We start from the raw sequence: 19,583 nt of genomic DNA, 5'->3' as shown, positions 1-19,583 counted from the left end.
TCACCCACATTATAAGTGGGTAAGGGGGCTGATTTCAAATATGCCAGTTACACAACCAATTACAATTGCACCATAATCTTTAAAAGGTATTATAATTAATGTATGGGTTTGGGTATCAACATTTCAACTTTCTTTCAAGGATGAGCTCCACAACATGTTCCTTTACTCAGGTTACACCATCATCATGAGTTGTAAAAACATTTAAACAAACATCCGCATTTCCTGCCAGTGTAACTGTCCCACACTGGACTATCTTTTATAATCCCTTGTGATATTCTTCTTTGGAATAATAGGAGTTTTACCTTAGCTGACTGGACCTCAGATTTGACTAATCAGTTTGTATCTCAGCTCAATTGTATCTTTTTTTTTTCCATGTTCTCAGTTACCCTGGCTTTTTAAGGGATTTGTGGCTTTCACTTTTTCTCCGTGCGTTTCGGTTATTTCCTGTTCATTTCCCGGATGGGTATTTCCTCCGGCTTGAAATGTTCAACTGCATTTCCATCTCTTGTTGATCATGTGTTTTGCTCTTGTTCTTTTTGCCAATTTCGCATCGTCACTTTTCATGCACCAGCATCTCAAACTAAAGACCCTGACGTCAACTTTGCGGTCCGAGTCAGATTATCTAACTACCTGCCTTTTCTACTGTTAGCTTGAGCCCAGATCAAATGTTTATATAAACGTCCTTAATATTTAAAGCTATCCAAATGTGATGTCTTGCTACAAAGAGGAAGTTAAAAAGCTAATGCTTTAACATTTGCGGTGGATGCAGAAAATTAGGGTTTTTCAAAGCTCTCTAAAGCTCCCCCATGCTATACTGCCATTGTTTTACACCGTCAACGTTACGCCGCTCGTATTGATGCATTACTTACACTGACAGGAAAAATGCGATTGTCATTTTAGCTGACAGACGGGTTTGCAGATATATGATTCATGTTGGAATTTTTCCGAGCCTGAGCGAGGATAAGAAAAGATCCATCGCTTGGCACCACATTAGTTGTGCTTTAGGATCAGATTTGGTCTCCTCTGCAGTCTGCGGAAATATGAGCCTCTGCAACTGGGACATGTACCTCTGTGTTCCCCAGATAGTTTGTCTGTATACCATTTTCTCTTGGTCACAGTGTAAAATGTTGTCAGTGCTGAGTAACAGCTGTCTGGTGTAGAACACAGGACAGACAAGCTATTTCATAAGCCGAAAAGGACCTCACTCTTTGTGACTGAGGGGAAGTCGGTTGTGTGATGTGCCGAAAGCTGTTCAATTGCTTTTCGACAATTTCTTTTTACAAGTTTTAAAATATTGATAAGCAAAACACACACACAATTTTCACAGATGGCACTCCTCAAATAAGAGCTGGAATTAAGCGGACCGACACGTATTCGCACAAAAAGTTTAACATTCCATCATGTTTATCTTTTAAGTAATTTGTTAATTGCACTGCTTCGCATCCCATTCCCACAAGACTCAATTTAGATATGTTTAAGTGCATACAGAAATGTGTTTACTTAAGAGGCTTAACAGGCTGAGTAAATGAATTGACCAATTTTCATTTGCACAGCAATCAAGGGAGTTTGTATGGGATTTAGAGAATCAAAGAGTAAAGGGGAGCAGACATGTAACTGGAATTTTCTAATTCGTCTTTGTCGCTGCTCATATTCCTTTTTCCTCCTCATAATTCTGACCAATGGTATTTCTTGTTCTCTTTTAATTTTCAGTTGCTATACGAATGTCTCCCCTGTTAGCACAGGTCCTGTGACAGACTCTCACATAAAGATCATATTTTCATCGGCATCCATCATCACCTGTTTTCAGCTGCAAGTGAATGCTTGGAGCAGGCAACCAGGTTGCCACGGGAACCAGAACTGCCTTGACCAACGGGGTGTGCTGCCTGATATCTGACAGAAGCTTGTCAAAACCATAAACATTCAGTGCCTCAACTACCAATGAGGAGATGTAGACGGTTTTCTCGCCGGCCACGTAGTAACCCAAGGTCACATTGTGGGGGCCGCAGTCTTCGCGTTCCACCTGGAACATAGAAAGGTATACATAGGTACGGGACATTATTTGACCACAGGACTCAAGTATAAGACAGTGCATGCAAGTCTCCAACAGCTATTTAATATGCTCTGGGATTGTTTTTATGATGGCGGGAAGGGGTTGTTTTGCAGCTGAATCGGATTCATTTTTGATTCATAACAGTCCTAAATTTGACTGTGTTCGAAAAAAAAAAAAAAAAAAAAGATCGATGCCGAAGCGAGCGAGCTCTCAGACCTGCCCTCCTCCCTCCACCAGTCTTTTTCAACCGCTGTGCAACTGCGGTTGTTACTGTGGCTTTGCTCTATCCTTGTCGCTCTGCTCCCCTCATTTCCTCTCCACCAAACAAATCAAAAGAAAAAAATCACTGTTTTCATGAACCACATCAAGGCCAACACTTTAATATAATTTTACAAAGCATTTGCAGAAGTCTCATAGAGAACTAGCTTTTTACTTATATTCGAAAAAAAAACAGTTCAAATTATGCTGCTTGAATTCAATGTGCGCTAAGTAGATTCCGCTGCCAGGTATGTTTTGATTGAAGCAATGTAAAATTCATGTTGCGTTAAATGCAAATCTTCAATATTCATTAATGTTATGCAGGTAAAAAAATAGAAATCCAGCTTTAATATTTGCCAACCAAAATTGCCTTGAATCAATGGCAACACCAATTTTATATCATATCTCTTCTTATTAGATCCAATTTGGTAAATAGTTCTCCACTTTATATGATGGAGAGAGACCTGAGGATTGAGCATGTGCGTGTGTGTGTGCGCGCACACACACACACACACACACACAGGGTGAGGGCTGATGATGAAAGAGGAATGGAGCTTAAAGACACTGAGTCACTCCCAGTGCAATCTCACAAACAACTGGATAAAAATAGATGAGGTTGGCAGATGAAGACAGGCAGTCTGACTGACAACAGGAAAAAGAGAAGCAGAGGGCAGACAGATAGGCGGGCAGGTCCAACAAGTGGACCAACACACTGGCCACACACAGAGATGGGCTTGCTTTGATAAAACAGGGAATCAGCGGGACAGACAGGGGAATGGGGGAAGGGTAGTTCTTATAAACAGAGGAAAAAGAGATAATTGAAAAAAGACACTGCGGTAGAAAGGAAATTTAAGTTGGGAAAATCAAACAGAGACAAGACAAGAGCAAACCGAAGGGAGAGGAACAACAGATGATTGAGCTGGAGGAAATATTGTGACTGATATTTATTTTGCAGTGTGTGTGAGTGTGTGTGTTAATTCTCATTGCACTCTACCCATTATGTAATTTTTACTTTTATTCTAACCCCATCTGCATTAGTCACCTCTCCGTGCTTGTCTATAATTATGATAAAGTGATGATACACTTAAAGCGTATCTATATGCAGTTGCAAGAATATTCATACCACACATGTAAAACCAAAAGCACTATCATCAACGTATTGGTTTCTTGGAATATTATATGAAAAGGATGGAAAGCGTGTTCGGTTTGATGTCTCCTGCATATGTTTGAGGTGCTCTTCTTATGTGAATATGCCTCATTAATCAGGATGTTTTTATCTGAATTCTCCAGCCATGTACTCGTGGCCGAGCACTTTTCTTTCATACATTTGCTACATTTTCAAACCTCAACAGAATTGTCTGGAGGGTAAAAATGAAACAATGGCTGACACTAATGTATTTTAAAGCATTTGTCATTACAACATGCCATTTGTAATACTTGAAATTCATAAATGAGATCACTTAATTCAATTAAAAAAAAAATCATTTGATGCTTTTTCAGTCAGTATGTCTTTTTTACATGAATTTGATTCAACAATGCAAATATATTGTAGCTGACACTCATTTGGTAGTTTCAGCATTGTCTTTGGGATCTTAATGCAAATGTGTAGTAGACACCAGCCTTAGTCGTGTGTGTGTGTGAGAGAGGAGAACACTCCAAGCCACTGGATAAAAAAAAAATTCACAAGAAAGTGAAAGAATTTGCATAAATGTCAGTTTTTCATGCATACTTCCTATTGCAGTTTTGCAGCGCAAACCTTGCGGAAAAAAAACTTCAACTTCTTTGCTCATTACTGAAAAATAGTATGTCTTAAACCATGAGCTTTAAAATCATACTGTAACATACTATAATAAACGCCCAAGAAATTAATGCTCTTTGTTTCAAAGGCCTGAAATTATATACACCTGACCCTGAATATAAAATACAATCTGGATACACCCCTGGGGGCAGGGCTTCCGTTCATGTCTGTGAAATGTCACTCAACGGCACTCAATGCAAGAAAAAAAAAAAAAAAGAAAAAGATGGATATTCGTGTTTGGTCTTTCACATCGTGGGGCCCAAACAGCGGGCAGCTAGGCTTCTGCTGCTATTCAGTTAACCCCTAGCTACTTAAATGTCAATAAGATAATTTAATCTTAGGGCTCTAATGACCTTTTAAAATGTTAACAGACCAAACAATCAACTCAGGTCATTCTAAGGGAGGGATTTGGGGAAATAATGCGCTTTTCTCAAAGCCTGTTCTTTCTTAATGAGTAGGTCTATTGAGATTTTTTTTTTTTTCCCTTTACCTGTAATTCAATGGATTTGCCTCTGGTGACTTCCTCTCCACATACTGTACATGAATGTCCCTGACTTGTGGTTATTCGCTGTTGTCAAGTTGTTACCATAAGTGAGCCTGGAGGAGAAACTGACCTGTGCATAGGCAGTGGAGTCATTCAGGGCTCGCTGCAGGGCGTGACTCAGTCCCTTGGAGAGATTCTGTTTCAGGATCAGGTCCAAGTGATTTTTGCGAAGCTCAATGGACAAAACTGCAGAGGGGGAAATGTAATCACAGCTTGATACTGTGACTGAAAAAAACAATACAAACCTTGAAGACTTTATGGAATTATATACAACCATATTACCAAGGTATTACCCTCATCTATTGCAAAGTCTATCAAAGGCTTCTTTGTAATGAAAACTTTTACCCTCTGGGAAAACATGCCCTTGCAAAGATTTTAATTAATCTAAAGGCATGTAATTATATCCTGGACCCGTAATAGGTAACTCGTGTCTCCGCTTTTGAAATGTCATTGTACTTGTATTCATCACTTTGTTGTCATTTTCTCAGAAAAAGGCCAATAGCAAGGCACTGTTTGATATATAATGTAGATTAGTTATTTTTCCAAGGTGGGGACAGTGCTTGAATCAAAGGGAAATACTAGGTGTCTGACAAACAGTGGTTTTTATTTTCTTTTAAAAAAAGGAACTTGAATTTGTTAATGATTTGTATAAAAATCATGATGAAGAATGAATTTAGGTTAACTGAATTTTTTTTCTTAAGTACATAATTAAAAAAGGACTGACTTACATATTTGCACTTTGTCAGTATTTCCTTTTAGTACCTCTATTCCACAACATACTGCAAAAGCAAATATTCTTTTGTCTCACTAAAAACTTATTTGACCAATTTATATAACTTTCAGATGGAGGTTTCGTGAAAATATGTATCTTAATATTCTGCTAACTAGATTGGTGCTGATTTTTTTCTTTAAAAATTACCAGGTAATCTAAAACACAGTAAGCATCAAAAACTACAAGCAGAATATATTTCTCATCACACATCAGTGCATTTATCTAAGTTTTGCCTTATATATTTGTTCATAATAAAAGACAAGACAAGTTTATACCGATGGTGATATAACAAGGTCTGAATACTGACTTATTTTGATAATGGCCCTTCCAAAATGGGACCTTTAGAATCAAGACTTTTTTCCAAGATTGAAATATGGCTCAAATTGATTTTTTTTTCCACTGGCTGACTTCTGTTGTAAAGTGTGTATACATCGAAAATATATGGTATGTACACAGTCCGATCAGTTGACAAAATCTACTCGTAGTCATGTGTTCCATTACATGGTTAGCCTGTTGGGGAAAATGAGCAGTTATGATGTGCCAGAGCATAAAAGGAGAATCTCAAAATTACTAAAGTATCGTAATTTCCACTCAGCCAGTGGAGATATATTTCTCACCTGTTCTGACCCAGTACTTCTCGGTGATGTTACATGGTAAGGGAATTTCCTCGGCAGTGGTGCTGCTAGGTGGTTCTGTGGTTGTTGTCAGAGGCATCATGGTCTCGATCGGAAGAAGCAGAGCTGTAGCCGATGCCTTCGCTGTTGTCGTCGTCGTCGTGGTTGTGGTAGTAGTGGTGGTAGTGGTGCTGGCGGCGGCGGTGGTGGTGGTGGGAGCAGGTGTAGTGGTGGTTGCCGTGGTTGACGGGACAGTGGTTGTTGTAGTTGGCGGGGTGGTGGTCGGGGGCCTTGTCGTGGTTGCCGGCTGGGTCATAGCTGCGGTGGTCAGCTTATGGCTCGATGTCGGCTCCGTGGTCACAGCAGCCGGTGTTTGTGGCGAGACAGCGTCGTCAGCGGTGGCCACCTGTTCTGCTACTACAGAGGTGTTCACAGTAGGAGTGGTCTGGGGGGACTGTCCCGTGGTTACTGTCATCAGCAGGAGGCTATTGGAGGTCACATTGTCCAGGCTTGTGGTGTTTGACGCCAAGGTGGAGACCAGAGGTGTCTTTGCTCTTGACACAGTGGTGAACGGCGTTGAGGTGGTCGTGGGCGACAGAGGTGTGTTCGTGTTTGTTGGTGAAGTGGTCGTCGGCTGCGAGGTGTTTCGGGTATGGGCGGGCACAGTTGTGTTCCACTGGTGGGTGGAGAAAGGGCTGGTGACATTAGCGGGAAGTGTGACATCGTGGTCCCCCACTGTGGACAAGAGTGACTCAGGAACGGTCGGGAGGTCCCACGCTGGCAGGCTACTCAGTGACTCCTCTGTAGGTAGGAAAACAAAACATTTGAAAATTAAAGAAATACCATGAAAGATCAATCAAAGTCATCGTACTAAAGAAAACCATCATTACATACAAATTAAGAGGTACCTAAAACTAAATACCTTTAGTACCTTTTAGAGCAACATTTGGGATAACTACACTGCCCAGCTACTTCAAATCATTATGGTGGTTTTCTCTTCCTCCAATGAAAAGTATAAACAGCACTTGTTTTATACATTTAATCTCAAACGGTCAGGGAAAACAGTTTGTTTATTTTGGTTCTAAAGGGTTTGTTTAATTTTTTTAAGGCGTGTCACTAGCATTAGTCTTTAAGTCAATCACCCTATTGCAGAAACTGCAAGAGGATTCATTCAATGTGGTGGTTAATTACTGATATGTAATACTGCTTGAACTTTTGACCCCAGAAAATCAACCCCAAATGACCTCAATTTCATTACCCGGTTAATATCTAGATTTACGATTGAAGCCATTTAACTGCCATGCAACACATCTTAGGCCAAATTAAAACAATGCAAAGGAATCAAAACACTCAATGGCTTTTCCACACTTGCAGAAAAAATATAACCGGGGCAAATAATGCCAGTTTTATCTTGTTGGAGAAACAAAGACAACACACGGATCGTATCAATTTGAAGACAGACGGAATTTTCGGCGGCTTGAGTTCCATCTCTGCAACAATCTCATTGTGTGAACTGGAGACTCGTTGTATTGTTTGGGATTCATTTAATCCATCTAAATCATCTCTAGACCTGAGATACATGTCGATGAGGTGCAGATGGGGCTGGTGGAAACAAAGGATGCAATCAATCCTTTCGCACTGTCTTTATTCTCCTGTCTTCACATAAAACAAAAGAAGTGTGTAGCATTGTAACTGTGATATGATTCAGTGTGACCGCTTCTGTCACTTCTAATACAGGAAGCAACAAGACAAGAATTACCTTGTTGCTGATGTCACAGATATGAGTATGAGGATGGTGACGATGACGAGGAGGACAATGTTGTTATGAGATGTGAGGTGACGGTAAAGCCAAGATCAGGGAGACAAGGTGAAGGCCAGATGGAAATGATGGTGGATGAGACTATATAGATATACTTTTGCATCCCGCCACTTTTGCTTCATTTCCTTTTCTAGAGATAAATATCCTGACTTCACCGGAATTCAGCCTCAGTCTTTGTTGTGTTCGTATTTTCTGATTGCATTAAATTGCATCATTTTATTAGCATTTTCTTCAACTGTGGGTGTTCAATTTTGCATTTAGTCCAGAATTGACTCCCTCACACTAATCTTCATGGATGACAGTACATAAATGATACATCAATTGTACAGTGAATTAAAAAACACTGCAGTTTATGCAAAGCTTAATCAGTATATCATCCCTGTTTCTGAATTAAAACCCACAGCAGAAGATACATCACTATTTGAACTGCAATGAAGTCTTATTTTATCACCAGGGTTTCTTTTGATAAGTTGATTTTCAATTAATTCAACTGAGGGTATCAAACCTGCATTGATCGTCTAATCTCAATTGCAGTATCAGACTCCAATTTCCAACAGTGATAAGCCCCAGGTTTGGTAACTTCAAAACCAATCTAATTACATTGTTTACCATTTATAGAATTATTATTCCTTTACAGATATTTACCACAACTACTTTACATGTGAACATATCACTCTGAGGCTGTTCTTGTTTATATGTGACAGCGGGACAAGTGAAGGTGACTAGGGAGGTTAAGATGAAGATGAGAGAATGCGGATGTTTTATATACATGATGGTTGAATAGTCGCTGAAAATGATATGGGAACAACAATCAGTAGTAGGCTTAACAACACTGACAGCCAAACATAAAAATGTGTGAAAGATAAAATGGCTAATTCTTGTGAAAGTTGTCTTTTAAACCTAAATCACATCAAAATGCATGAGAGGTGTCTTGGAGGTCTCTGGTCATGTGACCAAGATGCTGGCAGGCTGGTGTCTGCCAGAAGGAATCAGCATTTCCTAGCCCCTCCAAACTACCATGGAATTATTCATAACTTTAATCGTCCTGTTAAATTTTTCCCCTAACCTCAACCTCTAAGGTTCTGTAGTGTGGAAGAGAGGAGCGTCAAAAAAGCTTGGGATTAGTGACAGTTCAAGTTCATGATATTTCGCCTGAAATGTATATACAATTTCTGTCATATAAGCTGTTTCAGGAGGTCGTCTTAAAAGGGGGGGGGGGACAATAACAGAAACCGCATAATCTCAGAGAACAAAATTGAGCATTTTTTTGAAAACCCTGTTAAAGTCTGCACCATACCCGAATTGGAGCTGCTGTTTCTTGTAGCATTGCTGCTGGCATCAGTCACGGAGAAGGCCGATGTCTGGCCGTCTCTGTTACTGGCTGGAGAGGAAGAGGAGGAGGAGGGCGGCAAAGAGGATGCTTTTGTCACAGAGGAAGAGGTGGAAGAGTAGGCTGTGGATGTTGAGGAGGAGCTTTTGGTCCAAGCAGCTTTAGACAACAGTCCTAAAGGTTTTGCCACTGCTGGGGTCTCTGCTGTCTCTGCCAGCATGGTGAGGACAGAGGACAGAGATCCCTGTCCCATCTGACCCTCTCCAAGAGTCTGCAACCTCTGCGGCCCCAGCCATGCAGCGGCGTCCATCGGCACCTTCCGAAGGTCTCCCATCTTTGTCTCCACCGGCTTCCATTTAGCTCCAACTTCAGCCCCGGCCCCGGTTCTGGTCATTATTCCAGTCTCTGCAAAGACTTTGGCGTCTCCTCCGGCGTGCACGCCTGCCTCTGTTTCGGCCCACACTGCTGTTCTGGCCTCTGCAAACACTTTGCTCTCAGGCCAAGCTCTGGCATCAACATCAGAGTCAGTCACGTCCATCCCATCTTTGTCTTTAGCCCCCGATTTGTCTGCGGTCCCCATGGTGGTTGAGAGGTTGGAGGGCACGGCGAAGTCCAGAGGCAAGAGAGCCAGCCTCGTTGACTCATGATGACCCGCCTCAACTGAAGGAAACAAAGGAAAACAAACGAGGCATGAAGAAAAGGGCAACTGACGGAGGGAGGAGAGAGAGTTTGGTTTAATTAGAAGTTTTGTAAAGCAAAAGGAATTTTCTTTGGCTCCCACAGGCTGGAACGGGACCTCTCTTTTAAGGTCCTTGTTTAATTCATCCATCTAGAGACACACAAACACACACACAGCTTGAGCCTTCACATTACACACTCACACAGCTGGAGCCCTTAAATTATTAGTCCTCATAATGCCACCACGACTATACGACTGCAAAGACAATTATGTCGGTTCTGCTCAGCTTTCACTTTTTCCGCAAAGACACACACACACACATGCAGGCACACACGCCTATGAGTAGATAGACTCTTCCGGCAGCTACGCACATGCATAGTCTCTCTCAGCTGTGTCTCACGCAAACTCATGAGAGGGGATTAAATACAGAACAATGATAGTAATAATAATAATATCTGAAGTAGGTCACTTATGCGTTTGGAGGAAGTGCGGGGAATTAATTTTAATGTTCCAGAGTCCGTGGTTTATGACACAAACATGTATACGCATAGCCTGGTCAGCAGTGATACTAATCTGGTTTGGTCAGTCATGCTGGATATTTCAATTCCTAGAATATAAACAACTTGTGAGAATGAGGAAATGGCTCCGAGCGATAATGAGAACTATATCGCAAGCAGAGTTGGGTGCATGTGATGGATTCCCAGCATCATATTTGCTTTTCCAGATTTGATATAACTGCTAGATACATTGAAATGGAAAACCGCAAACTTCCAGACTGTTTATTACCATTGTGTAAACTGTCTTCAGATCATCCATAGCCTCAAAAAAAGCCTGAAGGTTTGGCAGACTGTGGCAATTATCTCGCCTAATACATTCTATCTCCAAGGCCCCTTGCCATAGTGGAAATGTAGAATGGCTATTTTAAGAGAAAACAAAAGTTGACCGCTTCACTGAGCATCTGCCCATACACTCACCCCAAGTTTGTCATCTCTTCAGAATACTAGTGTGTTTGTATGTGAGCGGTAGGCAAGTGTTGGAGGGGTTTGTGTGTTCCAGTTCAATGCCCCACACATTGCAAAAGTCTCCGCAGCAGCACGATCAGTTGAAAGATAGTGTTTTTCAGTGAGTGGGCTTACAGAACAAGCCCCAGGCTTCGCGACTCCACAACCTCCAGACACCTTCTATTAAGAATTTTAATCACCTGGCTGTCTACCATCACGGAGCAACAATCCGTGTGAGTTTGTTATGATGCCCGATATTTTCCCCGAGATTCGGACAGCTGAGCTCGGGCATCGGGGCCTGAGCACCAATGTGATAACAGTAAAACTGCATGTGCTGTTAACCTTGCCTGGCATAACGGTTTGTTCGAGCAGTCTGAGGTAACATCCTTTGTAAAACGTCGATAAATATACTCGGGATTGTAAATGTCACCGTACCAATGACATTCCCCATTGCCTGTATCAGATTGGGGTAGAACCAAGCTCAGTGCATGACTGGCATATGATGGGCGATGTGGACCTCCATACTAATACTGTAACCATGAGGACTTTATGGATCACAGTGGCATATGATCAATGAGAACACTTTTCACTATTGTACACATGAAATAGCTTTTTTTTTTCTTTTAAGAGATGTATCACAAAATTAAGCACACAAGAATGGATGCTTAGAGCTTGAGAGAACAATGCAATTTCAAACTACTAGGTTTACAAGGACAAATCGATTTCCTGAACGTATTAACAAATAACAGAGCTAATTAGGGGGCGGCGTGGCGCAGGAGGTAGAGCAATCCTCCTTGGAACCGAACATTCCTGGTTTGATTCCCGCGTCCTAGTGTGTCGAAGCGTTGTTGATCACTGAACCCCTAACCGCTCCCCTGGCGCTGCTAGATGGCATGCCAACTGCTCATCGTGCATCCATGATGGATTAAATGCAGAGAACAAATTCTGGTTAAGAATGTCACAGTCCCTTTCTTGTCATATGCAAGGGAATTTCTATATAATACGCTTAAAAGAGTCAATATGTCAGTATTAAAGAAAACAAAACTGTGGTTTATAAATAAATATTCCTGTTGCAATCTAAAGAGATAGTGTTATTCAGATAAGCAAACGAAAGGATGAATGGATGAATAAATGGTGAGATGAATGACTTGAGCGGAGGATGGGAGGTTAGATGGAATGCGTGGACCATGTGCATGAATGTTAGGAGTGTTTTGAGTGTTTTGTTCTCCAACAGTTTGCCACCTGCTCAGGCTGAGAGTGACATATGCGCCTCTACCATCAGACCTGTGGCAAAACGCTAGGAGAGAAGAACCTCTACTGAGAAGAAATATGGACAGGATGGATGGAAAGCTGGATGGGTGGGTGGATGGATACACGGATGAATGTAAATGAGCAGTAAAAAAAAAATGTATCAGATTTGGAGAGCGGTAGCAGTTAGGACCGGCTTTATTTTCACGCGCTTGATTTTTTCCCTGTTAAAATTCAAATCAGGAGAGATAAGAGATGGAAACTGCAGAAAACAAAAAGTGACTAGAATCAGTTATCACAGAAAGGTTCATTGAATTGAAATTTATGTTTTGAGCACCCTGGAAATAGGGAAATGTATTAAATGTAGTCCACAAATATAAGTCAGTGGAGCTTCATGTTTCAAACATTGATATAAATTACCACTACACTCTTTTGTACTTTAGACATTTGGGTCAACTTGGTGGAAATGAGAACGTAATCACTGGATTTTCTCCTGACTGAACTATTCATTCGAGCAGTAAACTGCTGGCGTTTTAGTGGAATGCCAAGCCAACCGTAGTGACATGTGACTGAAACGGTCCCTCCATGGGGAATGCCAATGACACACAAACTAAAAACTTGCCTCCTTCAAATAAGTTTTGAGTAAAATATTTATCTTTTCAGTACGCCAAAGTATCAATTATTAATTTCTCTGTTTACTTTGGACTTGATGTATTTCTATTTATTTCTATTTTCTGGCACACAGCCATCAATTGCCGTCCTCCATCTTATCAGCCCCGTTTATATTTATACATATTTCCTTTAACTACAAGTTTTCAGGTGGTGATTCAACACCAGAAGGAAATACTTCTACTCGAGTCGGTTTCAAATCTACGCCACAAAACTTTTTTTTTTTTACCGTTTTTAAATGCCTGCACTGGCATTAACAAGGTTCAAGGCCCATCTCGTTCTGGTGAATGTTGTACCGCAGAGAAAAAGCTTGTAATGTAATACAATCTTCTTGGACTCAAATCAGATTTTCACAACCGGAGGTCAAAGGTGAAAGGTCACGCTGACCATGCATTACCTCCCTCAGAACTTAGAGACGAGTTTTCCCATTTGGAAAAAACATTCATTTGGTCTCAAGGGAGAATTAACGAAACTTTGATGATCAAATGCAAAGGTCACTGCAACCCTGCCACTGAGCCCCTCCAAAAACCAAAACATGAGAAGTGCCTGGATGGAGTGTATTCAAAGCGAGCAAAAAAAAAATCCCCACCTGGGCTGCAGAGCACATTTGACAGCCAGTTGTCCCAGTCACTGTCACCTCTCAGAGCACCATTTTTGCCATTATTGAAAACGAACACGAAGATCAAAATGCCACGCAAACCCATCCAAAGTCAACTTCACTGTGAGACCTAATGTTTAGCAACAACAGTCGTAAATAGACTCCTTCCGGGGCATTTTGTTTAATTTTTGTTCATTTATTCTGCCTCTTTTATGTTTTACTGTAGTAGCCCCCTTCCAGGCTCAGCTGGCGACTGTGTCCATCCACCAAGTCCCTGCTGATTTTCTAAAAAGGCCAACCCTATCAAGCCCTGCCAGGTCATGTCAGTGTGAGTGTAATGGTAACTATCTATGGTTTAAGGCCATGGCTTCATTCCTGTGCTCAGTACTTGAAGGTGTTGGCCAGATAACCATGGTTTACGGTGCCCGACTGGAACTGTCAGCAGGACAGGTGGTTAGGAAGTGTGTGGTCACGAGCCAACTGGTTCACTGGCTCAATGAAGCTCGGAGAGAAAATCTGAATTTGCCAAGTGGCCGAGTGATTGCGAATTTTAATTAATCACAAAACAAGCCAGATAAGAGTCACAAGCGGGCATTCACTGTGTTTTGGATCTCAGTTCGCAGATCTCAACTGCAGAAGGGTGCCTCGATCAGTCTCCCCAACAAAAAACTGGCATCAATATCTTGGTATAATCTAGTAAATAAATGTTTTGATCTGTCTTAGAGCTGCGCTTGGCAAGACCTTATATGTCATTCAGTAAAAGCATGTGTCTTGGTTCACTGCGTGGGTGAGTGAGTGGTGAAGGAAGTATGATTATTTTTAAGTAAAAGAGCATCTATAAAGCATTTGTGGTTGGAGATAGAGGGCTGATTGCAAGTCAGAGCGCTAATACATTCAATGTGGTACATGATGGTTTCACACCATTCAATTTTGTCCAACAGAGGGGACGTGTTGCCACTTCCAGAAACTATTCAGGGCATCCATCTGTCAGTGCGGCGCTGGGGACAGGAAACTACGGTGCATCTGATAGATAGATGTCGTGATTGTAAGGTTTGGCGCGTCTTCAAAAACATTTAAGATTTGTAAAGGAATCGGGAAAGATTATAAATGTTCTATTGGATTTATGTGATCAGACTTTTTGCTTTGCCCAGATCTGATGAAAGAATCTTATTTTCATTCATTTCAGTTGAATATCAGAAAATTAGTCAGGACGCAAAAATCAAAATTCATAACAATAATGACTATGCATTTTGTTTGTGGGCATCTTTCTAAACCCAAGGTCAGCTAACAAAGTTGGAAAAGATAAAGGATTTACAGCAAATGGAATTGAAGCTTACAGAGTGAGCAAACTTGAACAGAGAGGTTTTCAGCTTTGACTTTGAATTGAGATAGAGAGTCAGCTTTCTGCTGCCGGGGGGAAGGGAACTCCAGAGCTGGAGAAAGGAGCAACTTAACGCTCCGCATCCTGTGGTTCTATGGCGGGCAATGGGGAACAACAAGTCGAGTCACGGATGAAGACCTGAGCGAGCAGAAGGGAGTGGCAGAACGAAGCCGGTCTGATAGTTTTCAATGGGCCTGGTTGTGGATGCATTCATAGGTAAGGGGCAATATTTTGAAGTTCATCTCAATTCTATGGGCTCCAGTGGAGCCGTTGAAAGACTGGGGTGATATGTTCCTTGAGGAGGTCTGAGTTATAGATCCAGGCTGCAGAATTCTGGAGGAGCGACGGTTTGTACGGGGATTTATTGGTTAGACCAAAATGAATGAGGTCGCAGTAATCTACCCGGGAAATGACAAGACTATGGACAAGAATGGATGCAGACCGTGGAGTGGGGGAAGGGGCAGAGTCTACTGATGGGGTGCGTAAATAGAACTAAGCTAACAGGATGATATTAATATGGGAAAGACAATGTAACATCTGGGAGGACAACCAGACTCTTAACCTGGGGGGGGTTCAAAGTTGATGGGGAAATGTCAGTGGCTGTGCCATCACAAAGAACTTCAGTTTTATTGCTGTGAAGTTTCAGAAAGTTGGAGAACTACTTCTCAATTCCCACATTGATCGCCTTCTCTTATGAAACAGTGAAAGTTTTCTCTATATCAAGAACAAGTGTCAAAGTGGTGAAATGGAGAGACATACTTAAACTAGGTTAGACACCTCATTAAAACTAGTGAGGGTGATCAGTAAACTGCCATATAACTGATCACAGCTAATTTAGTCAATTTACACAGTTTGTGGAAAAGTTGACACAACAGCAGATGATTCATCACCTGGGTTTCCAAAAGTTGCCTCAACTTGTTTGAAATGGACGAACACACATTCTGACAATCCTGTTTCATCACACCGGGTGATCATAAACTTTAAAACTGTATCAAACAAAACGAACAAGACAAGCAAGACTGGGCTAGAACTAACCCATGTTGTGTCCATCATTAAATCAATGTGATTTCAAACAAAATGGCGTTCACGTGTAAAGCTATTTTCTTCGGTGTTTCTTTAGGCGCTTGTTCAGGTCCGAGCCAGTCACAAGAATCGTCTCAGGTTTGGCTTATTCAGAAGAATAACGCTAAAAGAAAGACTTAATATAAAATATATTTGGCCCAAATATAATCATTCAGCCCGAGTACTACTTCAGTAAATGCGTTGCACATTTTGACATGTTCTTGTCTTTGAGTTAAACTGATATCTTGAACTGACAGACTAGTCTCTTCAATGTGCACAAACTGGCAAATCAAATAAGAAAGTTCATATGTGGTGCCACATTGGCAAAGTGGTTCACAAACCCCCCCGAAGTCATGCGGTCTCTGAATTGAACCAAGCCGACGGGTCACTCCTGTCAAGTTAACATGTTTCCTCTCTGCCTGCTGGGGTTACATTTGGCTACATTCTAATACAATTACAGAAAAAGAAATGGTTGACTTCAGCAGGGTTATAGGTGGGCTCCCATTACACGTGGAAACAGATATGTTGACGTCGGATCACTTAAGATGCTATGAGAATGTTCTTTGTGAAAATGCTCCAAATTCACATATATCCAAATCTAACAAATCACTTTGAAAATGTCCAAAAACCATGTGGATCTGATTTAAATGAGCATACACTCATCCAATTTTGCCTGGTTTTTTTTTTTTTTTGCACATAAAACTGTGAAAAAGATTTCTTCTGAAACTAACTGAAGTGAAGGGATTAGCATAAAATGCTTTTTTTTTCTAGTTTGGAGATTCATTCAGTTTAAGTTGTCATGAAGCTTATAATAATTGGATGTTTTGATGTCATGCCAGTCAGAGTAATGAAGGAAAGATAGGTCTTTCTCATCCTTGAGCTTTGAGATTCTTCAGAAGTCTCCATCTAATGCAATACAATCAGTAGAAGAGAACAAGGCGAGGAAGTGGACTGAAGCTATTTGAGGTAACAGTAAATCAGCCACCCCATTCAGCTTGACAGCAGGGCTGCTTCTGCTTCTGAGTTGCCACAGCAACCCCAGTGATGCTGTCACCAAGGTAACCATTACCATATATAAAGAAGGAAGCTGTGTTCCGTGCCTATTCGGTGTGTTATTTTCTGTTGTGCAGCTGGAAGGACAAGGAGTTTGGAGGATGCTGTCAAAACAAAACCGGTTTTACAAGCGACTAATGGAGCAGAGCACCAACTTTAGTCATGTAGCTTCATGAATGTAGACACGTTCCACCGATACTGATTCTGTGGAACAAAAGGGTTGCTGTTAAAAACAGGGAGGGAAGGATTTGACGGGACATTGTTTGCTTTCATCCAGACCATATGATCACAAATATACAGTCCATCCGTCAATCAATCCCTCAACAAAAATCTGCTTAAGATGGATCTTTCGTAGCATCGGTGACCTGCATTTTCACAGATTACGATTTTTTTAATGGCAGGCTGAATGGATTAACACAGCGTGGCAAGAATTCAAAAACATAATAGGGCCATGAATAGTTTATCAATTTATGAATACAGATGATCAATAGGGAACAACAATGTTTAACTGGCTGCATGAACGAGGGAAAAACTGAAATAAAAATTTGGGCTTCAAGTTTAAGTTACCTAAGCATGAAATAGGCTACATTTTTAATCCAGCATTTAAGCTCTAAAAGGCAGATTTTAAATGCATGTGTAGAGAGTTGAGGAGGGATTTGTAAACAAAACTAATAAGAGTTTTAGTTTTTGCAGAGGATCCTATTTTGACCGCAGGCATTAGGGCCAGCGGAGTTCGCCTCCTACTTAGTGACCCACATGAAATATCACCAACCTTCTCTCCATGAGCTGAGCAAACATTTCTATCAAAATCTTGGCAAATATGCTAGAAGACCACAGGAAATCATCAGTCTTGAAAAATCATCAAGTCTAGAAAAAGAAATTTCATAACGGCAATATGGCCTAAATATGATATCGGATTAAAAAAGTAGCCAAATAGAAAAACAAAACTCCAAAAACGTCAATAAATCAAATATCTCTTAGTATATGGCATCCCCCTGAAATTTAGCAATGAATGACTTGAACATGAAAATTAAATAAAGTAAAATTTTGTTTATATAAAATGAAAAGGTTAATCCAGGCATAGTTAAATATAAAATCTGGGGTTAATATGTTGCTGGGTGAGTGTCAGGAATCTGTCATCTTTGTTTTGGCAGTTGATATTTAATTCAGTGGCATAAAATATTTGTTCAGAAGCAAGACTGTGCTTCTTATATCAAAAACAGAAGCACCTGTGCAGTTTTGCAACTTGAACATTAAGAGGATTCTGATCAGCGGGGTTAGAAAAGATCAAAATACATGACTATTTGGCGATATTTCTTTTAAAATAGTCAAGAAGTGTTGTGGTCTACATGCATAGAGGTGTTAAAGAGCAATAATGACACCGCTTTATCGACTGGCAGGTTTTTAACGGAAGGCCAAATGAAACAGCAGTCCAGACTGGTCCTAATACTAAGGATGCCTGTCTCAAATGCACGTGCTTCAGCCAAATCGAGGAGTGATTTGAGATGATAAAAACTCATAAACTACCAATTGTAATTGGTCCTACCGCCCATCTGAGTAAAATGTTCAAAAAGTACAATATACACAAAACTCAGCTGTTCAGTTGCTCACCTCCACCCGCTCCAGGAACAACATCACCAGCATCCTCCAACTGCTCCGCAGGCTCCCCATCCAATATAGTGTGCACGACAAACTCCACATCGTCATCCATTAAGCCGTCGTCAATGCTCCGACTCCAACCTCCTGACCGCCATCACCAGAAGCGAGCGCCAAAGCTCAGGGGACCAAGCCTTTGCAGCCATTGCTCCCTACCCTCTGGAATTCCCTGCCACCACACATCAGCAACCTCGACTCTCTTCCAGCCTTCAAACCACTGCTCAAAGTCCACCTGTTCAAGCATTTTTTTCCCTCCCATCTGTTTTTTTTTTTTTTTTTTTACTTTATTTTATTTATCTTTCATTGCATTGTAAAGCACCATTGAATTCCACAAAAAGCACAATTAGGGTGCGGGTTACTTTTATAAAGGGTTAACATGGTGGAAAAAAAACATGTAAAACACATGTAATTCAGTTTGTATTACGACAAATACAGTCAATGACAAGCAGATAATGCTGAAAACTAATGATGTAACCAAACATTACTTCAAACCATAAAGGTTGACTAGTTTTATATCTTGTTTACTTTTGTGTTGGGATATTTGGCTGAGTGAATCTTGGTTGTCTTTGCACTGACTGGCTTTATTTGTATTTGCCTCCTCCAGCGGTTGCATTTTTGGTACATAAGAGTGACAAGTCCCTGAGTGAAACAGTGGGATGTATAAGGCATAGAGAATTTAATATGTAATGGCCTCAAACAAGGACTCAGGGGAACGAGACAGTCAGTAATGCTAGAACAGCAAACTAACGTAACCTGTCAGTGTGTATTTCTACAGCTGCTGCAGAAATATGCTTGATTGCACATTATATTATGTGCTAACATTTGTCCAGTGGGCAAAATAGCCTTTGCTCTCCACAATACACATAACACAGATATGTGTTCATGTGTCCCCTAAAGAAACTCATGGCCACATGAACAATCTGGTCTTTTTGTATCCTGTGAAATCAGTATTTCTCACCAGGTTATGCAAAACTTCATGGATCCATGCAGAATCTGATAATGAGTGGAGAAAAACAAACCAAACAAGTACCAAACAATGGACAAACTGAAT

The 19,583-nt window shown here is 40.9% G+C and overlaps 1 protein-coding gene across 2 annotated transcripts in view; it reads right to left on the bottom strand.

The window, feature by feature from the left end:
- kiaa1549la (KIAA1549-like a) overlaps positions 1–19,583 on the bottom strand; it is a 104,530-nt gene that overhangs the window by 59,070 nt on the left and 25,877 nt on the right. For both annotated transcript variants that reach the window (XM_086163002.1, XM_086163003.1), the window contains exons 2-5: positions 9,153–9,845; positions 6,040–6,837; positions 4,721–4,836; positions 1,798–2,020 (exon numbers count right to left, since the gene is read on the bottom strand). In XM_086163002.1, the coding sequence (XP_086019128.1) occupies positions 1,798–2,020; positions 4,721–4,836; positions 6,040–6,837; positions 9,153–9,845 (1,830 nt within the window). The remainder of the gene's footprint in view (positions 1–1,797; positions 2,021–4,720; positions 4,837–6,039; positions 6,838–9,152; positions 9,846–19,583) is intronic.

The sequence above is a fragment of the Fistularia commersonii genome, chromosome 17, assembly GCF_037954325.1.
Source record: "Fistularia commersonii isolate RoL2024-O1a breed Wild chromosome 17, RoL_Fcom_v1.0, whole genome shotgun sequence".
Classification (NCBI taxonomy): Eukaryota; Metazoa; Chordata; class Actinopteri; order Syngnathiformes; family Fistulariidae; genus Fistularia; species Fistularia commersonii.
Note: the sequence above shows the minus strand (reverse complement) of the source record. Positions and strands in the feature narration are given on the sequence as shown.